Here is a 21,664-nt window from a genome sequence, read left to right as displayed (position 1 = left end):
TTGTGTGGGGGCGGAGAGAAGGCTTGGATATTTGGTAAGTGTCATTTGGTTTGGTTGAGACGGGAGGGGAATTATGAGAGGGACGTGGCTTTAGTTTTGCCTTTACTCGAGGGGTGGGGTGGGGTTGGGGGGCTAGGTCTATTGCTCTACAACTACGTACTAGTATCCTGTCCAATGATATCCTCAAATGCATAAAATTGTTATCAGATCGCCATAAAAATTTCACCAGAAGATGGATCGCAATCAAATATTACTCATCATGTCCTTTTGCTTATCTGATCTAGCAACCATTAAAGCAAATCCCCAGCAAATGAAAGATGACATTTATTATTATACCTTAAGGGACGATGAAGACAAACCTTGCCTTGCAGAGATGCTGCTGTAGTTATCATATATGGATGACAAGGGCATAATATTGCTATATGCTAAAGATTGTGGTCCATATATATGTATACATATATATTTGCATGATACCCTGAGATTGCCATGGATCATGGAAGTGTTACTATCAAATTCTAATTACTAGGGTTTTCTTTTTGTGATCTTAGCTACAATGGATTCACTCCATATCCCTCAAATGTCTTTGTTTTTTTCTTTGGAACCATTCCTTGTTGCTTCATCAAGGACATAGTCGCTTTCAATCAATTTGAACAGAAGCCATTTTAATTTCATTTTTATATACATATATTCATATTTTGTCTCTTCTGCCAATTAGTACCAGTACTACTGCTTTAAATTGAACACCATGTTCATGTATGTATTCCCAGAAATCAAAGTATATGATTCTTAGAAATGGAGATTATACACAATAAATAAGCTTATCCGAGTTCAGTATTAAAGCTGCACAAGCCAGCAACAAATCTCCTGCTGAGCTGAACCAATTAAGCCTATTAATGCATGTGGACCGGCTACTTATTAATTAATTAGCGTATCAAGTAAAGTACTGCGATGCAGGGTATCTTGTTGCTCTAATACCAACAGATGCAACATATGGCGTAATTATGATAAATAGAATCTACAAACACAATAGCTCATAGCTCTTCTACAAATTTTAAAAAGTTTTAAGAGTTAGAGAGAAATTAGAAGAAAAAAAATCTATTAAAAGTGTTCCTTATTAATAAGGCTGAGAAATAACATTAGCTAAACAAAACTAGTCGGCCAAGCCACCATTATTATGCTTATTTGAAAGTTTTGCAAACTAGTTCGAACGAAAGTTAAGCGAAGTTATGTACTCGCAATTAGTTGCAATCTCAACCGAGCAAAGGTGAACCTGATTTGTAAACTTTTAACTATTGACAGCCAGTTTTGACCTAATAAACATTAGAATTGGAAAATTTTGTGAAATTCAAAATTGTAACTCTTTGAATGAACTTTATAATGCCACAAAGCTTACCTTCATCTAGTATCCGATTCAAAATATGTGGCCATCATCCTCCCCATGTTTGAGAGAATTCAGCCTTGAATCCAAATTATCTTTGCCTCGATCTTTCAGATGCTCAATTAGTCCCTTCCATCTTATCATTCTCAATAGTAAAAGATGAACCACCTCGCCACTCATCAATCTCCTTTTGCTCATAATAAATATGGCGGAGCAAACTAAAATGCACAATTTATGTGGCTCTTATTGATACTAGAGGAAAAAAAACTTGCAGTTAATTATAACATGACTTTGAATAGTAGATCTAAACAAAAATGATCAATTATTTATTGACCATGATGAATCAAATTTTTCTCTAACATACCTAAGTCAACATCAAGATTTTGGTTATTATGAAAACTTGACAGAAAATTGTCAGCTAAAAAACAATTGATATAATTAATTTTCTAAATACCATATTGTTGTACTTTCACTCTTTCGACTTTCTTCAAACACATGATATGTATCCCAATTTTTATCGGCTTTTTGATAACATGACAAAGAACCCACCTCCAGAATATATTCATCATTAAAATTGGTATCATAGATTGGTGGAAAAATATTCCAATCCATTGAATATTGAAAAGGATCTTCAAATTCCTCTTCATGTTGAAACTCCTCATCAACGAGATCCTAGCCATCCTCCTTGGTATCTTTGCCATCCTCCTTCATGAAACGTGGGTTTGGTTGACGGCAATGCCCATTAACAACAACAAAGGCGGCAATCTGGTCAACCAATTCATCAAATCTATCGCCAAACTGTTCAAATTGATCACCAAACAAATCAAGTTACTCCTCCATTCGTTGCAAACGTACGTGCCTGTATTTGCTCATCACATGTTGCCTCGTCTTGTTCATACACAATCAATGGTTGCATGTCTTCCTCCACGTGGTCCTCTGCGTGCATGCCATGGTGGGAAAGTAACTTTGCTCTAATATCAATTGATGCAGCGCAACTCGTCTTTGATACCAACTAATAATTACATCACAAGAAGAATTTGCAAACATAATAACTCACAACTTTTTTTATAAATCTTATAAAACACTAAAGGCCCGTTTGGGAGTGCGATTTCAATAAGTGCGATTTTAAAAATTGCGTTTTTAAAATCGCACAGGCGTTTGGTAAAACATACTAAAAAGTATTTTTTTTATCAATTGAGTGTTTGGATAACATTAGCATATAATTACGGTTTTATGACCAAATTACCAATAAGGATGAACAAGACAAAGAGGATGAAGGAAAAAAAAAAAAAAAGAGAAAAGAAGGGCTTTAATATATTTTAGGTGGGTATTCTTGGTATTTTTTTCATTCCCGTTTTAAAAAAGGTAACTATTGCGTCAAATATCTTTTTAATAGAAATCGTGATTTTGTTTTAAATTTGCACTTTTTCAAATAAGCACCCTCTAATCAGTTTATGGAAATCGCAAATTTTTTTGCGATTTTAAAATTTGCGTTTTTAAAATTGCAATCCCAAACACCCTAAAGTTGCGATTTGGTTTAAAATCGCAGATTATTTTTTTAAAAACCTACTCCCAAACGCACCCTAAGAATCATAAGGAATAGGAGAAAAAACACACACTATCAATGTAACACCAAAAAAAAAAAAAAAACAATTGGACCACGTTTTCAAGAATAATGTTCTGTCAAGTGTCAAGTAAAGATACGGGTTGTTTCAATACTTCGAAATTTCTAATGTTTTTATCAAGAAAAAACATCATTAACCTTTTTTAGAAGTATATAAGAAATGTTGTACATTAAAACTCATTCAAAAATGTCTACTATATATATTATAATACATTATATAGTCTTTCATTTATGGATTTTAGTTAGTTAGACTTCAAAAGGAGTTGAATGCATGTTTAAATTATAAATTAACATAGGCTTTCTTTATTTGATATTAAACAAATAACTATCTTTAAGGATCATCCAATTTCCAAAAAATATGTTTTAAAAAAAAAATGTTTGAGAACTTTTGGGGAGGGCCATTAATTGCCCCCTAGCTCTCAACGTGGCTCGGCTAATCAACGGTCTCAATAAATAATGGAGGCAACCTTAATTTGGTACTTCGGATTTCTTGCAGTTCTAACTGTTTTTTTCTTCTTTTTTTTTCTTTTATACTTTTCCAATAAAGAGATGGACCACGAGCAACTCTACTTACCAAAGACAGAACCGTCATAGAATCAACAGCCATGCCATAATAATCAGCTGATTCATATATGGACCACTCTAGCTACTTCGATCTGTTTAGCATCTTACTTAGGTTGTCCTTTCCACATTTTAAGTAGTAAATCTCATGCCTAGAAAAAAAACAAGAAAGGTAGTGAAACTTTGTATTATTTATAAATTACAAATTAAGCAAAACAAAAAACAAAAAAAAAAAGCGTAGGAGAATTTGTATGATCCATTATACCTAGTCAAACATCCACCTTTAATTCCCTTTTTATCATGAACAATAACAACATTCAACGGAAGCTGGTTGTGTCTATTATGGGATTGAATTTAAAGTTGGGACTAGAGCTAATTACTTGGGTGAGATTAGGCTGATTAGGAAAGGAATTAACTATAATCCTAATTTAGGCAAGGTTTACTGGTATTGCCATATTAACATGATGGAATAGTAGTGAGATAAAAGTGTAATTTCTAGTATTACTTTTGAAAATTTGTCTAATTACTTTGATTAATGATGGAAGCCTCACTTTTATCCCATTATTGTCTTATCTTGAGTACCAATTAGCTTTTGGATTTTATTTTTTTTTACCAGGATTGATCCACAATGACTCCGATTATGTTGTGGGATAAAAATTTGCAGGCATGGCGAATCTAAATGGGCCTTACACAAATGTCTTTATGCTTTTGGATATGGGTAGCCACTCTCATGATTCTCTTTCAAGTTTCAAGCCTTTAACTGGGCTGATCCTCCCATATGCTTCCAATAGTAAGATATCTTGTAAATTGGAGAGTTTTGGGCCTTCTAGACTCCTAGTTGAATGTAGGCCCAATAAACCTTAAGGCTTCCAACTTAAATTTAAGAGAATTTGTTTTTTGACTTTTTTTTTTATTATTTATTATTTTTTATGGCAATATAATTTTGTCTTTTGCTCGAATGAAAAATAAGTCCTTTCAGATTTTCCATTGATCTCCACTGCCCTTATTTTTGCAACGTTTCTTTATGTTTTAATTTTTGTAAATTTCCCTAAACTAACAAAAATGTTCTCCATAAATTAAAAAATTGCTTAAATTTTTTCTGATTTTTTTAAAAAAATATTTTTGTGGTTTTCCAGTCGCGAAAGGAAAACATTACAACCTCAATAATAGATTAAGAGTTTGTTTGAAATTGCGTTTGAGAGGCCTAAAAATGCTTTAAACACTTAAAAAATTCGTTTGAAGAAAAAAAATACTATTTTGGTAAAAAAAATTAAAAGCGCTTATAAGGGTCCAAAAAACCTAAAAATTGCCAAAACACATTTTTGGTAAAAACTTAAAAATAAAGTTTTTGATCAAAAGTTCTTTTTGCTTAAAAACCCTATGTATCAAACACAATCCTAAGCAGATTCCAAACAAACACACACGAAAATCAAAACAATGAAAATACATTGATTCATTTATAAATATAAATCGTGTTTAAGGGATTGACCCAGTTTGATCTTAATCTTATTATACTAAATTCTAATTTATTAATGTTGTCTCTATTTTTTTATCATTTTATGGGTAGTGACAAAAATTGTGGTCATCTTTTTAATAGTTGACATGGCTTATCCTGATTCGTTACTACCAAGAACACAGGTGGAAACGCCCGTAAAGGATCCATATCAACTACCGCTATCCGTTGGGACACTGAGCAAGCAGGCACATCCCACACCAGTCGTCCATGGCAACTCTTCTCCCTCTCTCAACAACACTCTCTCCCTCTCCATTCAAGGTCCTCTCTCTCTCTCTCTCTCTTTCTCTCTTCCAAGCTATTTGTCATTTCTTAATGCTTACCATAATCATCATCGTTTTCTGGTATTGCAGGGAAATGTGACGAAGTTGAAGCCAAGCCCATGTCAGTTTCAACCACTCAAGCTCCACCTTGGGAAGGGCATCGAAAGAAGGCCCTTAATCGTGCTCAATGCCGCCAGGTCACCCGTCGTTGGGGCTGAATCGTCCGGCGTCCGGTTCCGGCTGGACAATCTAGGTCCACAGCCGGGGTCGAGGAAGAAGGCGAAGAGAAAGGGGAGGGGCATATCTGCGGGACAAGGGAACAGCTGCGGGTTCGGTATGAGGGGCCAGAAGTCGAGGTCCGGGCCCGGGGTGAGGAGGGGGTTTGAGGGCGGCCAAATGCCGCTTTATCGGAGAATACCCAAGTTGAGGGGGATTGCGGGAGGTAAAATTGGCTGTTACTTTTGTGTTTTAATGATTGGGTTTGTGTGTTTGATTGGAGGGTTATGTTGTGTTCTTGTTAGAATTTTAAATTTGGTTGCTTTGTGTTGGTGAATGTGGTAGATTTATATTGTATACTAAGTGTTTGAGAAAATACTTTGTTGGATATCGTAATATCGGACTTTGGGGTTACGGAAAAATCAATGCGCATTGGCGTGGCTGGGTGGTTGTTGGAAATTCGGTTTCTTGATCATACGGACTGATTTTTAATTTAAACCACTTCTTTATGAATGGTGGACTTTACTTTGGTTCTTGAAGAGAAAGATAATAAGGGAAGAAGCCATTTCTAGCGGTCCTTTTCTTCCCATCTTTCTTTTAAGAGCCAATTAGCTTTGTTAGGAGTGTACTAGAAGTGTCTTCTGGATTATATATTGTGTCTTCTCGTCCTGCTTTGGTGGATGATTCTCATTAACTAATGTTTAGGTTTTAACTTTGTGTCTTTCAAAGAGAACAAGGTAACCATGATAGTTGGGGCAAGAAAAAACGGGGATTGCTAAGTAGGAAGAATCATGGGCTGCCTTTCTGTCCTTCACATTGTAAGGAGCCTCAAAGATAGGTATAGGTTGAGCTCTAATCCAGTTATGTTTTTAGGAAGTGGCAAAATAGTCTCCCATCTTTTTCCAAATGTCAGTTCACAAGTACCCTCTCTATGGCTGTTTGTACCTTAAAGCTTGGTTTTGAAATTAGTGATGTTCGTAGCAGTATTCCCAATCATATTAAACAATGTTTGTGATTCCACCCTGTTATGTAGCTTTTCTCTTGATTAGCTTCCCCACAGGACATGCACTTTGACTTCCTCCTTAGTAAGCCCACCTAAAGAATCTAAAGCAATGCAGTAATTGTGATATGACACCCTGACGGTACCTTTTTTTTTTTTTTTTTTTAACATGAAGCACAACCGTATTCTTGCCGAAATATGTACATTTCATTGACGTATTTCTCTTTTTTTTAATCTGTTTTGACAAGGTATGCATGCTGGTTTACCTAAGTATGTCCCAGTTAACTTGAGGGACATAGAAGCTGCTGGATTTCAAGCAGGGGAAGAGGTGTCTCTTGAGACGTTGAAGAAGAAGGGTTTGATTAACCCATCAGGAAGAGAAAGGAGACTCCCTCTCAAGGTACAAATGATACTTGTATTTGCTGTTGCACTTTCCTTATAGAAATAAACTTCTACCCTCTTTTTCTTCAGAGTGCCTTCCTAAACTTTGTAGAAATTATGGGGGTTGCTGCTTGGTTTATAATTTTGAAAAACATAAATAAAGGAGTAGATTTTCCTAGGCAATGACTACTCTTAACCATGGTTCGCAACAGGCCCCTATCTCGCCATCAGTCAGGCTGGCTTTGATAAAGAGCTGGCATTAGGTTGAGCTATTTGTTAAAACAATATTACACCTTCATAGATCAGACTGCAATCCATAAAGTACCCCCAATTGGTTGGGATAAGGCTTGGCCGATTCAGACAAGGGGGAGTCGAGCATCTCCTGTATTGGCACTTGTGTCAAAGTTGCCTTCCACCAAGTGGAATTTCTCTCTTCCAGATCTAGGTTACTCGATGAGAACATGCTTTTGGGTCATCACACAGTTTCAAGTGCATTGACTTTACAAAACTTGATCTTCATGGGCTCTTGGACAATAATTTACAACTTGTAGCATTAAGATCTGGAGATGAGGTGTAGTCCATTAATTGATGCCACTGAGCAATCAATAATACTGGACACTTGAAAGCACTCTTTCTTCTTTTATTTGTATGAAAAGGAAATTTACTAACATTAAAGAGAGTAAAGGTTATGTCCTAGATTTGAGGCCTCCTATACTGGGTTCCATCCTCTCTAGGCAAGCTCAAGTTCCATAATTCATCTGTTCTTTGTATCCTACATTTTGCCCGTCCAGGTGATAGACTCCTGGTTTCCTCATGAAATTGGTCTTTGACCCAAAAAAAGGAAACTCACTGTTTGGTAGAATGTTCCTTATCGATGGACTATCTAATTTTAAACAATTTTTTCAGCATTTGATAATTATACTTCTGCTACCCTTGAGATTGAAATTTGGAATTTAAGTAAACTTTTTCTGACTCTAGATTTACCTATTTTGGTTTATAATTTGATTTTTTTTTTTTTTTTTGAGCTGACATAACTGGATTCTTTTTCCTACTCAAAACAAGTATTCTTCCCAAATCAAGCGTTTGAGAATCTCTTTATCAGGTCCTGATAGTTACGCGGACTTGTATTGTGATTTATCAAACTGATGTTAGGATGGATGCAGATTGCACTTCAATTTGTAGTTTTTGAATTTTACACACTTAAGCTCCCTGATTAGGTAATATACAGAGGTAGTTTCTTTGCAAAATATTTAGCAGAATGTGACTCTTAAATCAGCCTTCAAATTTTAATCATATAGCTACACCATGTCACCCTTAAGCTCCTTGCTTAGGTATATGAAGAGTTTGGATTTGAGCTTTGATAATGTAACCTCAAGGGGTTTGTCTAAGTGGCTCCTTGACTTTGGTGTAGGATGCCTTATGAAGCTTTGACCCAAAAATCCAAATCCTACCGCAACCCCTTTGGTGGCTATCCTCAAGGGTTTTATTTTGATAGGCACTGCCACATGTCGTATTACTCTTTAGTAATTACCTGGAAGGTGTGAATGGGAAGTAGATGTGCTGGAGATTTGGGTGCTCAGAGAGCTTTGATCCCCTCATTAGCCAAAGATGATAATTACAATAATAAAACTATGATTAAGTTTAATTAGAAAGGACTACAACATAATTTCAGTAGTTCCTTTGCAAACAGAATTTCCTATATTAAAAGAATTCCCTAATGTTGGCTTCTTCTTAACTTGTATATAACCAACGTGATAGAATCAACTTTCAGTAGTGCTGCCTGTCCAGTTTGGCCTAAAAAATGGTGATAATTCAGTTATACAATTTCCAGAATCATTGTCCCCTGCTGCAAGACAACAACAGAATCATTATTGCGTTATATATTGTAACAAAGAAAGTAGAAAGCACTCTGATGCCAGAATCACTATAGTAATATATGAGAATTTATGTGTATTCTACTTTTGTTTCCTCTTGGTTTCAGGTTCTAGGCGATGGGGAACTAAAAGTGAAGCTGAACATAAAGGCTCGTGCCTTTTCAGCATCAGCAAAGGAGAAACTTGAGGCTGCTGGCTGTTCCCTCACTGTACTTCCTGGCCGAAAGAAGTGGGTAAAGCCATCGGTTGCTAAGAATATTGCACGTGCCGATGAATACTTTGCCAAGAAAAGAGCTGCTGCTGCTGCAGCAGCAGCATCTGAACCAGCTTCTGCTTGAAGTTCGAATCCGCCCACACACGCCCCTCCCCCTCCCCCCGCTCTTTTTTTCCTTTTGGGTTTGCCCTTCTTGAAGTTTTTTAGTTGTCAATTCATTGTAAAATTGGTGGAAGTTGGCTAATTTTGGTGTTTCTTGCTTGTTTAGATGGTCTGAAACATGTAATTAATTTGTGAGAACACCATTTTTTTTTTAATTGGTAGGTTATACAAGCCCTTAATGGCTTGTGAATCCACTTTCTTACAGAGGAAGAGTAATTATTTGAGGTAAAAGTTCATGATGTGAGATTAAGCACACATTCTTTGTAATAAGGTGCAAGGGTTCTGATTGCTATTTTGCAGCAATCAATATATCTGCAGTTGATATTATATGGGACAAAAAGAAGCATTCGATAACATTTTATCCTTGGTGTATAATAGTGGACAGAATCCTTGCACCTTAATTTGGTAAGGTCCAAATCGTTGGTATCACAAATCAGGAATCTCGTATGGGATACAGTCCAGTTGTGCAATTTAGATTGTTGTCACATAATAATTGCTCATTCCACTCTGTTATTGATTCTATCACGTTGCACTATCGGATTTGAATTTCTAGCAATTTGCTATCCAAATTATTAGGATTGCTAGCCATTCGAATAACAAATATAAAATAGCTTTTATAGAACCTACTTGCCCAAATTGGTGGTTGGGTAAATAGGTCCTATGAAAGCGTTATCACATTCACTATTTAAATTGTTAGCAATTGGGTAACAAAGGATATTGCTAATGATGCAGTACCTTAAAATTAACATATGGCTTTCTTAATGACGTGGTGATTTATGGCCATATGCATCAAACATGTAAAGCTAGTTGTGCATTGTGTATACATGTTGCAAAATTATTGAATATGGCACGACACTTTGTCGGAAAAGTTAACGGAAGTAGGACAGAGTGTTTTGATAACATATTAAAGCTGAAATATTGATTTAATCAGTTTTGAAGCAGAGGGAATGATTTGATAAAACGTCAATGATGGCTTATGTGTCATGCCTGAATTGGGTGAATGATGATAAAGAAAGGGGCATGGGGTGTGTGGACTTCTTTCTCAATTAGCCTAAGGGGAGCTTTGATTATTATTCCTCCAAAAAGAAAGGGCAAAAAGGCATAGGCATAAAGATGGTCATACCAACCAAAATGGAGAGAATCAGGAAGGGTGTCGTTAGCAAATTTATGTTTAGACAAAGGCATGTGGCAACATGATTGTCACACCAACCATAGATATGGCTTTTCACAAGATTGCAAGGCCTAATTTTGACGTTATTATCAAGGAAAATGAGGCCAATTTGATAGGGCCAACAACAACAGAAGCATCAAAGCATCAAACCATGTAATATTTTTGAAACTTTCTTTTGGTCATCCTCCTACCCCATTTGCACACTCTGTGTTTCATTGGCTATATTCTAATGGACTTTATTGCCAACCTTTTTCTCCCTTCCTTGGCCGAAGCTATTCTTTGGAGAATCTAAACTCATCACCATGAATGGCGAATGGAGTGGTGGGTAATTGACAGCTACATACATTATTGCAGGAGAGAGCATCAGATTAAAGATATGCCTCTTCATCGACGGAACCATATCAATATCAATATAGCCTATGCATGTGTCCCGCAGTGGGAACCTTCACACCCATAAAGCGATTCCTTGTTTTTCACGTGAGAATAAAATAAAATAAATTAAAATAAATGCATGCCACCCATAACTAAACATCTTGAAAATATAATTCATTTTTTTATAGTAAATTATATAATTAAAATTAATTAATTAATTAATTATTAACCATTATATTTACAGAGAATAGAGAGAAGAAGAGCATATTTAAAATTGTATTTGATAAAAAAATCAAAAACGTTTTTAAAAGTCTAAAAAAAAGGTAATGAAAATTTGTAAACCATTTTACCATATTCTTTTGAAAAAAAAAAAAAAAACTTCAACAATTCACCTCCATTTCACAGAATCAATTCCGTTGCTGTCAAATCTACGTACAAAGATTGTGAATATAAAAACAAAAAACAAATGCGTGCGCCAAAAATAGCCAATGGCGACCACGACCCCAAACCTTTCACACGGTTGCGACTTGCGAGATTGAAGCTGAAAACATAGCGACACGTGTCGACCGGCCTTTGACGCAAACGACTTCTTCTGGGCAGATCCGTTGATCTTCAAGATATTTTTAATAAAAAAATAGTAATATATTTATCTTTTCATTCAAGTGGTTGGGGTGTGAGTCCCGATGAAATTTCTCGCGGGGGGCACCGCCCGCGTGAGACCAATAAAAACTTGTTCTCTCACACACACACACACACACACACACACCATATATATATATATATATATATATATGATCAAGATTCTTTTATTATATCTCCGTGATTTTTAAGTGATTTTATACTTTTATTAGAGGGAAAATATTGTAAAGATTTCTTAATTTTTTTTATATCAAATTACTATTTCAAATTTAAATTAATTAAATAACTCTTCAAGATATATTCGTCATTAGATTGCTTTTTTGTCACATGTCAAGTTGAGATGATAGTCCCTAAGAAGTAGTTCAATCCGTTGAGAACCACACCTTATGAAGCGAAAATCACTAGTTCGAATTCTTATTTTTCCTCTTGTGTAAACATGTCAAAAGAAAAAAAAAAAAAAAAAAAAAGGTTGAGATGACGTATTTGTACATGTAAAACTATTTTAGTGAGTCTAACTTGGAAATTTTGTTTTTGCTCAATGTAAGGAAGAAACCATTTGATAATGAAGTGATTTGATGAAAAATCAAACCTCAAAAAACCTCTACAAATATGTTTTTCTTTATTATATAATTTTTTAATCATTTTTTGCAAATTAAATAATAAAAAAATCTGATAAATGAGTAGTTTTTTCAATTTTGTTAGGTGAGGCTTAAATTCTTAATTATTAAACTTGCATGATACTTTCATAAGGAATAAATCAACTAATTGATGTTTACAAAAAAAAAAAAAATCAACTAATTGATACTTTACCTTTACATTAATATGATTTAGTGTCTTCTTTCCAAAAAAAAATAAAAATGATATACTATTTAATTAAATAAACATGTTCAGAATTTATTTTAATTAAAAAGAAAAAAGAAAAAGAAAAAAGAAAAGACTTTCAAACTAGTTAGAGTTGGAGGAGGAAAGTATACCTCGAAATTCTAGAATTCTAAGAGCATTCCCAATGGAAGAGCCAAATGTTACTTTTATCTAGAATAGCTCTTCAAATGTTCAAAAAACCTCCCACATTGGATGAGCCAAAAATATATGTAAAATAGATATTTGATTAGAAGAGCTAAAAAAAAAGTGGCAGCACTTTTTAAGGGAGCCATTTTATTTTTTAGTGATTCTCTCTCCTGCTTTATCTTTTTCTCAAATATTTTCCCACCTTTTTTTTAGAAATATAGCTAATCGGATGTAGAGACACTTAAAAATAGCTGAGCTAAACTAGATAAAAGTGAATTTTGAAAAGCCATTTTACATAAAAATATAGCTCTTCCATTGGGAATGCTCTAAGCCAAATAAATAACTCAAACCCAATCAGATAACAAAGCGAGCGTCTCTCTCTCTCTCTCTCTCTCTCTCTAGCTGTGCTGTTACCCATTTCCCAAACCGCTTTTCCTTTCTTTTTTTTTTTTTTTTTTTCTTGGGGGGAGGGTTATTGTGTGTGGCTATGTAGAATATAAATCATGCGGAACCTCTTCTTGGCTAATCCTCCATTGGGTTCTTTCGTCTCTCTCTCTGTATCTCCGGCCTAACCTTTGCCTAATTCTCGACCTTAATTATTTGTTTTTGTGTGTGAATACTGATTTATACTTTTCGGCAAGAATCATCCTTTGGAGGAGCGCTGTACAGCTTAGCTTAAGGTATATCTCTCTCTCTATTTCTCTATGTGGTGCTTTGGTTTGTTGAATTTTGCTATTGTTGCGCCTAAATCCTTTTGAGCTCTTTCTGGAAATGGTTTTAGCTTTCCAGATCTACAGAAGAGACAAAGGAGCTAGCGGAGCTTTATTTTTTGCGAAGAAATGAAATAGGTTTCATAAATTTTGTTAGATCCATTCGTGTAATATGGGAAATCCTCTAGTTTTTGTTTCTTGTTTTTTTTGCCTTTGATGAAATTTCAAACCCAAGGAGGTCTTCGTCATCGTAAGCCTTGCTAGTTTTTCTTTTTTAAATTGTTTTCCTCGTAGACGGTGTCAGCTATGCAGCTGGCGATTGCGTTAGCCTAATCTATTTTTATTTGACTTATTTATTCATTTATATGTATTTGACCAGATCTTGATTTATAGCCGTTCATATATGTTATCCACGTTCCTAGATCTGCCAAAAACCATTTCAGACTTTGCAATTTCTCTCTCTGTCTCTCTGTCGCTGTGTTTGTGGTTCTAATCAATTTACAACAACTTGCGCCAGAAATTGAAGCAAAAGATGAATCACTGTGCGATCCAACAGAACGCCTTCGCAGGCCGTGAGGAGATGCGAAGAGAACACGTGATTTGTCCCAAACCTCGCCGTCTCGGTGTCTGGAATGCCACCGTAAACGACCACCCTATCAGATCCCTTAGATGGCACCTCAGGTAATTTTCTCCATCTGCTCTCTATTTTTTTGTTCCAATTTTTATGTTACTAACCGCTTGTTTGATTTTGCAGCCACCAGGTGGAGCTATGTGATTCAAAAGCTGGGACTGATCTTTTGGATATCATCCTCACAAAGGTATGCTCTTCTTTTTTTCAAAAAAAGTTAGGTTTGATTTTTTTATCATATATTTATTCTAGGCCTAAAGTGTTTGATCTATAATAAATTTTGGGTTTGAGTTCCTTTAAAATGTCTAAAACGGTATCATGTTCTTTTAGGAACTTTTCAAAATTTTCCCACCTCAAATGAACATAATCTGAAAGTATTTGGACTATGACAATTAAAACTGGAGGAGGTTTATTTTGTAGTTTAGCCTGAACTAATTGTTTATCAAATTGTAAACAAATTCAACTGGGTACCAAGTACCATAATCAATAGTGACATTTCAACTGAATACAAGAGCATATTTGTGGACCATTTTGTGATACAAGGGCGGTGCCATTCTGTTTGTATCTAGAAACAATTTGACATACCCGTAGTTTGATAGTGATTTCTTAATTTGTTTCCTTCTTTTCTTAATTAATGTGAGTTTTGTTACAGGGTGGTGGTTGTGGTGTGGAACAAGCTCCGCCACAGGTAGCCTCGTCGCCCCCATTTTTTTGCGGGTCGCCGCCGAGCAGAGTAGCTAACCCATTAATTCAAGACGCTCGATTCGGGGATGAGAAGCTCATCCCACAGTCACCGTTGTCCCCAATTCCACAAGCATCGGGCTCGTCATCGTCATCGTCCTCGTCTGCGAGGAAAGGAAGCTGTGTTCGGGCCAGTTACGGGAACAAACCATCGGTGAGGATCGAGGGGTTCGATTGCAGGGATAGGCGAAGTTGCAGCATCCCTGCCCTTGCTTAGAACCCAAGTTAAACCAACAAGAGTGAGTACATAGTAATGAAGCAGCAAAACAAAAGTTACACAGAAGTTAATTGCATGAGATGAATTTTGAAATTCTCATAGAGGGAAAGAGGTAAATCCTTTTGCATTGGTGTAAATATGTTTAAAAGGGTCTTGTGTAAATTTTAGTGTAAGCGTCTTTGTAAGTAGATGAAATGTTAACCAAATAATGGAAGAGGGGTTCTTCGGTGTTGGAGGGTTGGTTTGGGTTGGGCAAACAATCTGTGACCACCCTCTTTTCTTGTAAGTAAAAGAGTCGGATTTTCTATTTTCATTTTGCTTTTTCTTTTTCTTTTTCTTTTTCTTTTTTGGGGTCTTTGAAATTGAAGTTTCATTGAGCGGCTTATGAAGGAAAACCTGTACAAAACGAAGTTGCTATTACTAGAATCTGTAAAGACTTTTTGTTATTCTGCTTTCTTGTCGTTTGGCTGTTTCCTCTTGTTCTTTTTTTTTTTTTTTTTTTTCTGTTTACTTTCGAATTCGAATCTCAGAAAGTGATTTTTTTGTTGTGTTATTGTTGCCTATTTATCACGCCAACAAGGTGGCCCTTTTTTCAAAGTGTATGAATTAGTTAGTTTGAATCGAGTTTGGAGCTCTACCAGTATTCACATGCATTTTTCCACGGCATGCTCAAAATAATCATTTTCTTACCCCTTTTTCTCCATTTATTATCTTTTGGGCAAGTCTCCGTGCCTTTGTGTGGCTACAACTTGGACCCCAAGGTGGTTGAGACTAATTAAGCCAATCAAATCATGGCCGATTGGTGTCAAAGGATGAGGACAGGGTGGAACGAGTCTGTACATTGAATTGGAATTGGTTTACACGCTATTGAACTTTCTCTCTGAAAAATAAATGTGCTACACCCATCCATGTTTGAGACAACTTGCCTTCGATAAGCCCCGACCCAAATTTAGTTACATTTTCCATTTTATAACAAAATAAATATTAATTCTTAGTTTTTTTTCTTAATTTTATCCGAGTTTTAAATAGGTTCTTCTGTAGACTCCCCACCATCGACCTTAAAGGGAGAGAGCCTTCACTTTTGTATGATCCCTCAACGGTAAATCATGTTAGTCCTCCTTGCAATGGCAGGAAAGAGATGCCCAAGCAAGCCTAACTTGATTGGATGATGATCTCCTACAATTGTTTACACTTGTTTTGGAAAGATGAGTATGGCAGCTCTTTTCTCTTCTCAATTGGGTTGTCCTAATTTTGTACAATTGGAACAATTCAATTGTTGGATAGTTTGAAAGCAACCCGGTCCACTCGCCTATCCAAAAGGCTTGTGTGTTTTGGTCCAATAGCTAATCTAACTGCTATGGGGGCTTAAAGCCCACCTATTGTAATTGGCGAAATGTTCTATTGTTTGGGGGTCTTAAAATACTGCTTTTATTAATACGAAAAGAGATTTTCTGAACAAATTCATCAAAAACGAAAATAGATCTTCAGTTATCATGTTTATTCAAGTTCTATCAAAATTCCTCAATATTCTGGTATGGGTGGAATGGAAACCACAAAGGCAGTAATGTAAGGGACCTATTGGCAAGTGGGATAAGGTAGCCAGCCACTGTTGGGCTAGCTTAGACAGAGGATACAAGTACAAACAATTGAATGGGCGAAAAAAGTCAATGCACTATCAATTATATATTCTAATTGGAAACTTGTGAAATTTATGAGCAGTTGACAGTATGTTGAGGTAACCATCAAAAAATACTTGTAAGAAAGAGAAAAATTTAGCAAAAGAGTTTAACGATCCAAGTCGGTGGGACATAACAATTAGCCACATGTTACGTGCAAAGGAATAAGAGAGAATTTTCCTTTTATAATTTGATGTAAATATTAGCCATATGTTACTTCTTCATCGGAAACTTCTTTATTATAAATATTTCCTGCATCCCACAACTCATATCAAATGATTGCATCATACTAGAAATCATGATGTGCTGAAAGAGCGGATCCAATCAGCTGTTTCTAGATTGATTGGTTGATGAACCGGATATCGAGCCCAACATGGAGTATGGCCAAAAAGATTATTAAGAAAACATAATAAAAAATTTCTTATACTTACTCCATTAATTGTTAGCTATTCAAACTTGAAAATTGCTTGGCATCTATATCCCTCAACTAGGCGTACACAACTTTATTCGGACAAAGACTGGTCCAGCTTGGAAATGAATATGAAAAAGGAGAATCTATATAAAAAGTTGGCTTTATTAATCGTTATGCTCAAGGCCTGGAATCTAATTTCATTTTAACACAGGTTGAAAAGTTCCTAGGCATGTATAACTTTATTCTAATGTGTAGCGTCACCTTTGGAATTATTCAAGAAAAAAGTGAAACTTATTAGCGGAATTATTCTTCAAAATTTGAAGAAATATTTTAAAAAATCATTGAAATTTTATATTTTATTGAAATAAGTGTTACATGACAGTTTATATTTTAATAACTAAAGTAATAAGTACAATATAAACTACCCCATGACAATTTATAAAGAAATTAAAACAAAAGTTACTACTCTATAAAGAAAATTTATAGCCCTTTACTTCTCTTAAATATCATGGGCCACAAATATATTATAGCTAGGGGTCTCATGGGCTGAACTACAGGCTCGTGCCGCATGTCCATGCCCAACGGCTTTCGTAGCCGCATTTCTGCAAACAGCTGGAGCCCTGCCTCAAGTCGGTGGTGGTGATCACATAATACAGACAAAAACTATATAGGCTGTCAATGGCTGGAAAGTCTGAAAAAATATTATTGAAGCCCACCTATTTGGTTCTCGCCCTGACAGAGTCCCAGCCTCCAAACAACTACATCTTCAAACTTCAATTCCCACCTAGCCCACCTTTCTCCCCCAACTACAAGGCAAAATTTAATAGGATCTTCAAAATCTTTTGACTTTTTCTAACGTTGAAAAGGGTCACATCCCAAGTACTGGTCCAAGCGACGAATTAGCCTTCGTCTCGTGTCAAGCTCAACTGCTTGCCCTTTGGGCTGATCGGGGTAGGTTTGGTTTTGTCATTATTTTGCATCAAAAGGGTACAAGGCAGTGGCACGTGAAATGTCACAAAAATTCACAATTGCTCTTATCACAAAGCAGTCCAATTTCCAAAACAACTACTAACAATAAATATCATCAATATTTGCTTTACCGTGTCATTCACGAAGCCGCACTCTTTTTCAGCTTTATAAATAGCCAACTTTGTCTTGACAGAAGAAACTACACCAATAAAATGAAGAGGCAAAGAAATGTAGAGGGTACTACTACTACGACCAAGTTTGAAGGTGCAACAATGGTGGAAACGTCAATGACAAAGAAGAAGGCCAAGAGGGAAGTTGAGAAGAGGGAAGAGGAGGTGGGGAAGGTGGAGGAGGAGAGGAGGGAATTAGGCAGAGATCAGCCCCGGTTTGCTGTGGCAGATTATGAGATGGGTTGGGAGGAGTACTACTGTCCGTGGCTGGGTGGTGCTGTGGATGAGCAAATGTCATGGGGGTCCCTTTGGCTGCCGTTTTGGGATGTTGAGTTTATGTGTGAAGATTATAGTGCATTCTTTGGTGATGTTGCTTGGGATGATGATATTTGGAACGTGAGGGGTATCATGGAGGTACCAAAACCATGAGAACAAGAAACACAGCTTTTTCTTTATCTGCCTTTATACATGTTTCTTTTCGATCTCTTCAAGTTGTGCTCGAGTCTTTTTATACAAGAAATTTCTAGTATATGGAGAACACACTACTTTAGATATTCCAAATTATTAGTTTGGCATTACTTGAAATCCTATTAATTCATCATCTTCCAGTTTGGCAGCCTACCAAATTTTATCTGCAATTGGCTCATGTTGTGGTTGGCTATATTGGCTTTCTTTAATAAGGTCGCTAACACTCATGCCAAAGTAGGTTCCACCAAACAATGATTTCAATTAGAAATATCTTGCAATTTGCTGTAGATTGACAGAGCCCTCTTATGAAGCTTAATTGGAAAGATTGGCTCCTCTCCGGTTCAAAATGGATGAGAGAAGAGCCACTTAAGAGTTATGATTTCTTTAAAGAGATCCAATGATCACAATAATTAATCTTATGGGTTCCACTTTAAAAAAATCATTAAAATATTATTTAATGTTTTTAAAATAAATATGAACTAAAATAATAATAAAATATAATAATATTTTTTTTTTTTTTTTTTCGGTCTTGGAGGTGGCCAAGCAACCTTTAAGGGCCACCGTTTGGCCTGAGGCCGTTCTGACTGAAGTCACCCCATGACTCTTGGGGTTAGTCCACCCTCGGGCCAAAAAGAAAAAACAAAAAAAAAAATTAATGGATTTGGCTCTTGGGGGTGGCCAAACCACCCCCAGCCCTTGGGGGTGATTTTCATTAATTTTTTTCTTTTCTTTTCTTTTTTGGTCATTGGAGGCTGGCCGATCTACTCCAGGCCAAATAAGTGGCCCTTGGGGGGCCATATCAAAAGAACAAAAAAATATATATTATTTTTTATTTATTTTTAAAATATTAAATAATATTTTATTATTTTTAAATGAGTAGGACACGTGACGTTTTTATGGCCTTAGGACTTCTCTAGGACCATCCTCACCATCAACTAGATTATCTCCAGTCCATTTTAGATTATAGATGATCCTATTCGTCCAAATAAGAAGTGAGTTGTCCGAAACCTGCTCAGAGCGGTGAGCTCTATAAAGACTCTTTTATATTTGGAAGAATTTATACAACAAAATTAATAAAAATTTCTATCCATTATAACTATTGTCATATTAAGAACTCATTAAGGTGGGATTAATTATTTGTCATTCCAACGGAATAGATCGAATCCTCTTCATTTAAAATAAAATAGAGATGACAATGTATATGGTATCATGTCATTTACTAGCATCAGCATCGGCTGCCGTTAGATGCAACAATTAACAGGCCACGGCAACCTTAAGTAGAAGAATAATCATTATTTTCTGCAAGATGGGATAGAACATCGCTTAGTTGGTGAATGTTTTTGGAACAACAGACACAACACAACCACGGATGAGCTCCATCCAACCATATATAATACCTTTGTTTTGTCTCTTGTAGTAGATGGAGAAAGAGAAAAAGAAATGAAAAACTTAGTCTTTGTATTGATACCAACAAAAACATCAAGAATGTTATTACATACACTCATATTTGTTCAGTTGGAGATCCGACAAAAAAACAGAATTCAAAAAAAGAAGAAAAAAAAAGTTTTCAGAAATGAAAGATAAAAACAAGTAGCTAGTTGTGCGGAAACCATAGCCTGCACACGCAGGAAAAAAGGGGTTGGCTTAGAAGCCAGGAGGCTTGTAGGCAATGAAACTGACGCACTGCACCTGGCGGGAGTTGTCAAATCCTATGATGCGGATGAATGCGTTGGGGTAAGCCGTCTTGCACTCATTAAGCTCTTTCAACACCTGGGACGCGTCGTTGCACCCAAACATAGGGAGCTTCCACATCACCCAGTACCGCCCATCGTAGTACCCAGGCGATTTGTTGTGCTCACGGAAAACGAAAGGGTGCTACACAAAAGCATTGTTTGGGAATGAGTTTGGAGTAACCAAAAGTGGGCTTTGATCATTTCTACAATAAAATAAAAAATATATATATATATATATATATATATAATATTTTTTTAAGTTATACAACGCAATCTCAAATAAATTATGTTATAACTTGTTATTGATCACAAATCAATAACATTTGAGTGAGTTCTTAATCACAAATCCAATTATGTTATAACTTGTTTGGTTTCATGTTGGCTAGTATATTATAAATTGTCGGTCGATAACTTTTACGGTCTTTAACTATATTATAAATTGTCGGTCACGATAACTTTTATCGTCTTTAACAAGTAGTTGTGAAATAAAAAATGTAGTATATAATTGAAAGGATTGATAAAGTAATAATTATAAATAATTAATTTTGCTCAAGCCAGTGGTTCAACACTTTCTTTCTCTTTTTCGTGTCTTTTGTGGGTCGTTAGCTGCACACCAAAGAAACAAATCATTTATACCAGCAATAAGCCAATAACAAAGCAGTGGGTTTTAGCATTACCTCCAATTCGAACTCCAAGCTGGGAACCCATTTATTGCGAATAAGGTAATCGATTTCCTTGGCCAATTGTTCGGGAGAGCGCTCAGGTAGGTAAGAGAGAGTCTCAAACTTCTTCCTTCCAACTGGAGGCCATACCTGCACTCAAATACAATTTTTGGAAACGTATTTCAGCAAATCACAAGTCAAAACTACTCATATATATAAAAACATAATAAAGTTTTTTTTTTTTTGTTTTCTTTCTTGTTGTTTTCTTTGAAAGCCTTAAAAGTACCTGCATGCACTGAACTCTTCCACCGTTGCTGGCTAGGGTGGTAATGTCATTGTTGACCTTGCGGGTCATGGGGATGGTCCAGGCTGACTTGAGCCCAGTGAATGGTGCAACCATGGCAGCTTGAGCCGGAGAGCTGGTACGGTTCACGGAGGCAACAGCCGCGGACGAGACTATGGAGGAAGCCATTGAGAGACTTGGGATAAAATTTAAGAGGGTTTTGCTCTGTTGCTGCTTCCTACTTATATAGCCATGAACCGACGCTCTTCGAATCTTGTGGCCTTAAATTCATTTAGCAGTTCCTAGATATTTGTTTGCCAATTGGGTCATGTTGGGTTGGGGGGGGGGGGCCGGGGACACTGGTCACATCGCATCTTGATGGCTACATAATGAGAAAGATTTCGATCACAAGCCTTAGAGCATTCCCAATGGAAGAGCCAAATGTTACTTTTATCTAGAATAGCTCTTCAAATGTTCAAAAAACCTCTCACATTGGATGAGCCAAAAATATATGTAAAATAGATATTTGATTAGAAGAGCTAAAAAAAAAGTTAAATGTAGCAGCACTTTTTAAGGGAGCCATTTTACTTTTTAGTGTTTCTCTCTCCTGCTTTATCTT

At 36.0% G+C, this 21,664-nt stretch overlaps 3 protein-coding genes across 3 annotated transcripts; 2 read left to right on the top strand and 1 right to left on the bottom strand.

Moving 5' to 3' along the window:
- The first annotated feature begins 5,227 nt into the window (after nucleotides 1-5,227).
- On the top strand, nucleotides 5,228-9,441 carry LOC132185781 (large ribosomal subunit protein uL15c). The gene is made up of 4 exons (XM_059599567.1): nucleotides 5,228-5,337; nucleotides 5,430-5,781; nucleotides 6,804-6,955; nucleotides 8,918-9,441. The coding sequence occupies exons 1-4, from the start codon at nucleotides 5,287-5,289 to the stop codon at nucleotides 9,146-9,148; spliced, it is 786 nt and encodes a 261-aa protein (XP_059455550.1). The 5' UTR covers nucleotides 5,228-5,286; the 3' UTR covers nucleotides 9,149-9,441.
- A 3,367-nt stretch (nucleotides 9,442-12,808) lies between these two features.
- LOC132184203 (uncharacterized) lies at nucleotides 12,809-15,118 on the top strand. Its single transcript, XM_059597741.1, has 4 exons — nucleotides 12,809-13,056; nucleotides 13,604-13,767; nucleotides 13,841-13,904; nucleotides 14,367-15,118. The coding sequence occupies exons 2-4, from the start codon at nucleotides 13,619-13,621 to the stop codon at nucleotides 14,670-14,672; spliced, it is 519 nt and encodes a 172-aa protein (XP_059453724.1). The 5' UTR covers nucleotides 12,809-13,056; nucleotides 13,604-13,618; the 3' UTR covers nucleotides 14,673-15,118.
- Nucleotides 15,119-19,808: 4,690 nt separating this feature from the next.
- Nucleotides 19,809-21,278, bottom strand: LOC132185724 (ribulose bisphosphate carboxylase small subunit, chloroplastic-like). Its single transcript, XM_059599493.1, has 3 exons — nucleotides 21,049-21,278; nucleotides 20,778-20,912; nucleotides 19,809-20,242 (listed from the first exon to the last, which is right to left on the bottom strand). Exons 1-3 carry the CDS (start codon nucleotides 21,232-21,234, stop codon nucleotides 20,012-20,014), a joined length of 552 nt encoding a protein of 183 aa, XP_059455476.1. The 5' UTR covers nucleotides 21,235-21,278; the 3' UTR covers nucleotides 19,809-20,011.
- Nucleotides 21,279-21,664: the final 386 nt, after the last annotated feature.

This window comes from Corylus avellana, chromosome ca6 (genome assembly GCF_901000735.1).
Source record: "Corylus avellana chromosome ca6, CavTom2PMs-1.0".
Taxonomy (NCBI): domain Eukaryota; kingdom Viridiplantae; phylum Streptophyta; class Magnoliopsida; order Fagales; family Betulaceae; genus Corylus; species Corylus avellana.
This window is presented reverse-complemented; position numbering and strand designations above follow the sequence as displayed.

Coding starts and splice junctions, on each gene's coding strand:
- LOC132185781 (XM_059599567.1), top strand. CDS start 5,287: ATGGCAACTCTTCTCCCTCTCTCAACAACACTCTCTCCCTCTCCATTC. Junction 5,338..5,429: donor TCTCTCCCTCTCCATTCAAG/GTCCTCTCTCTC, acceptor CTGGTATTGCAG/GGAAATGTGACGAAGTTGAA. Junction 6,956..8,917: donor AAAGGAGACTCCCTCTCAAG/GTACAAATGATA, acceptor TCTTGGTTTCAG/GTTCTAGGCGATGGGGAACT.
- LOC132184203 (XM_059597741.1), top strand. CDS start 13,619: ATGAATCACTGTGCGATCCAACAGAACGCCTTCGCAGGCCGTGAGGAG. Junction 13,768..13,840: donor TCCCTTAGATGGCACCTCAG/GTAATTTTCTCC, acceptor TTGATTTTGCAG/CCACCAGGTGGAGCTATGTG. Junction 13,905..14,366: donor TGGATATCATCCTCACAAAG/GTATGCTCTTCT, acceptor GTTTTGTTACAG/GGTGGTGGTTGTGGTGTGGA.
- LOC132185724 (XM_059599493.1), bottom strand. CDS start 21,234: ATGGCTTCCTCCATAGTCTCGTCCGCGGCTGTTGCCTCCGTGAACCGT. Junction 20,913..21,048: donor GAAGAGTTCAGTGCATGCAG/GTACTTTTAAGG, acceptor ATTTGAGTGCAG/GTATGGCCTCCAGTTGGAAG. Junction 20,243..20,777: donor GCTTGGAGTTCGAATTGGAG/GTAATGCTAAAA, acceptor GCTTTTGTGTAG/CACCCTTTCGTTTTCCGTGA.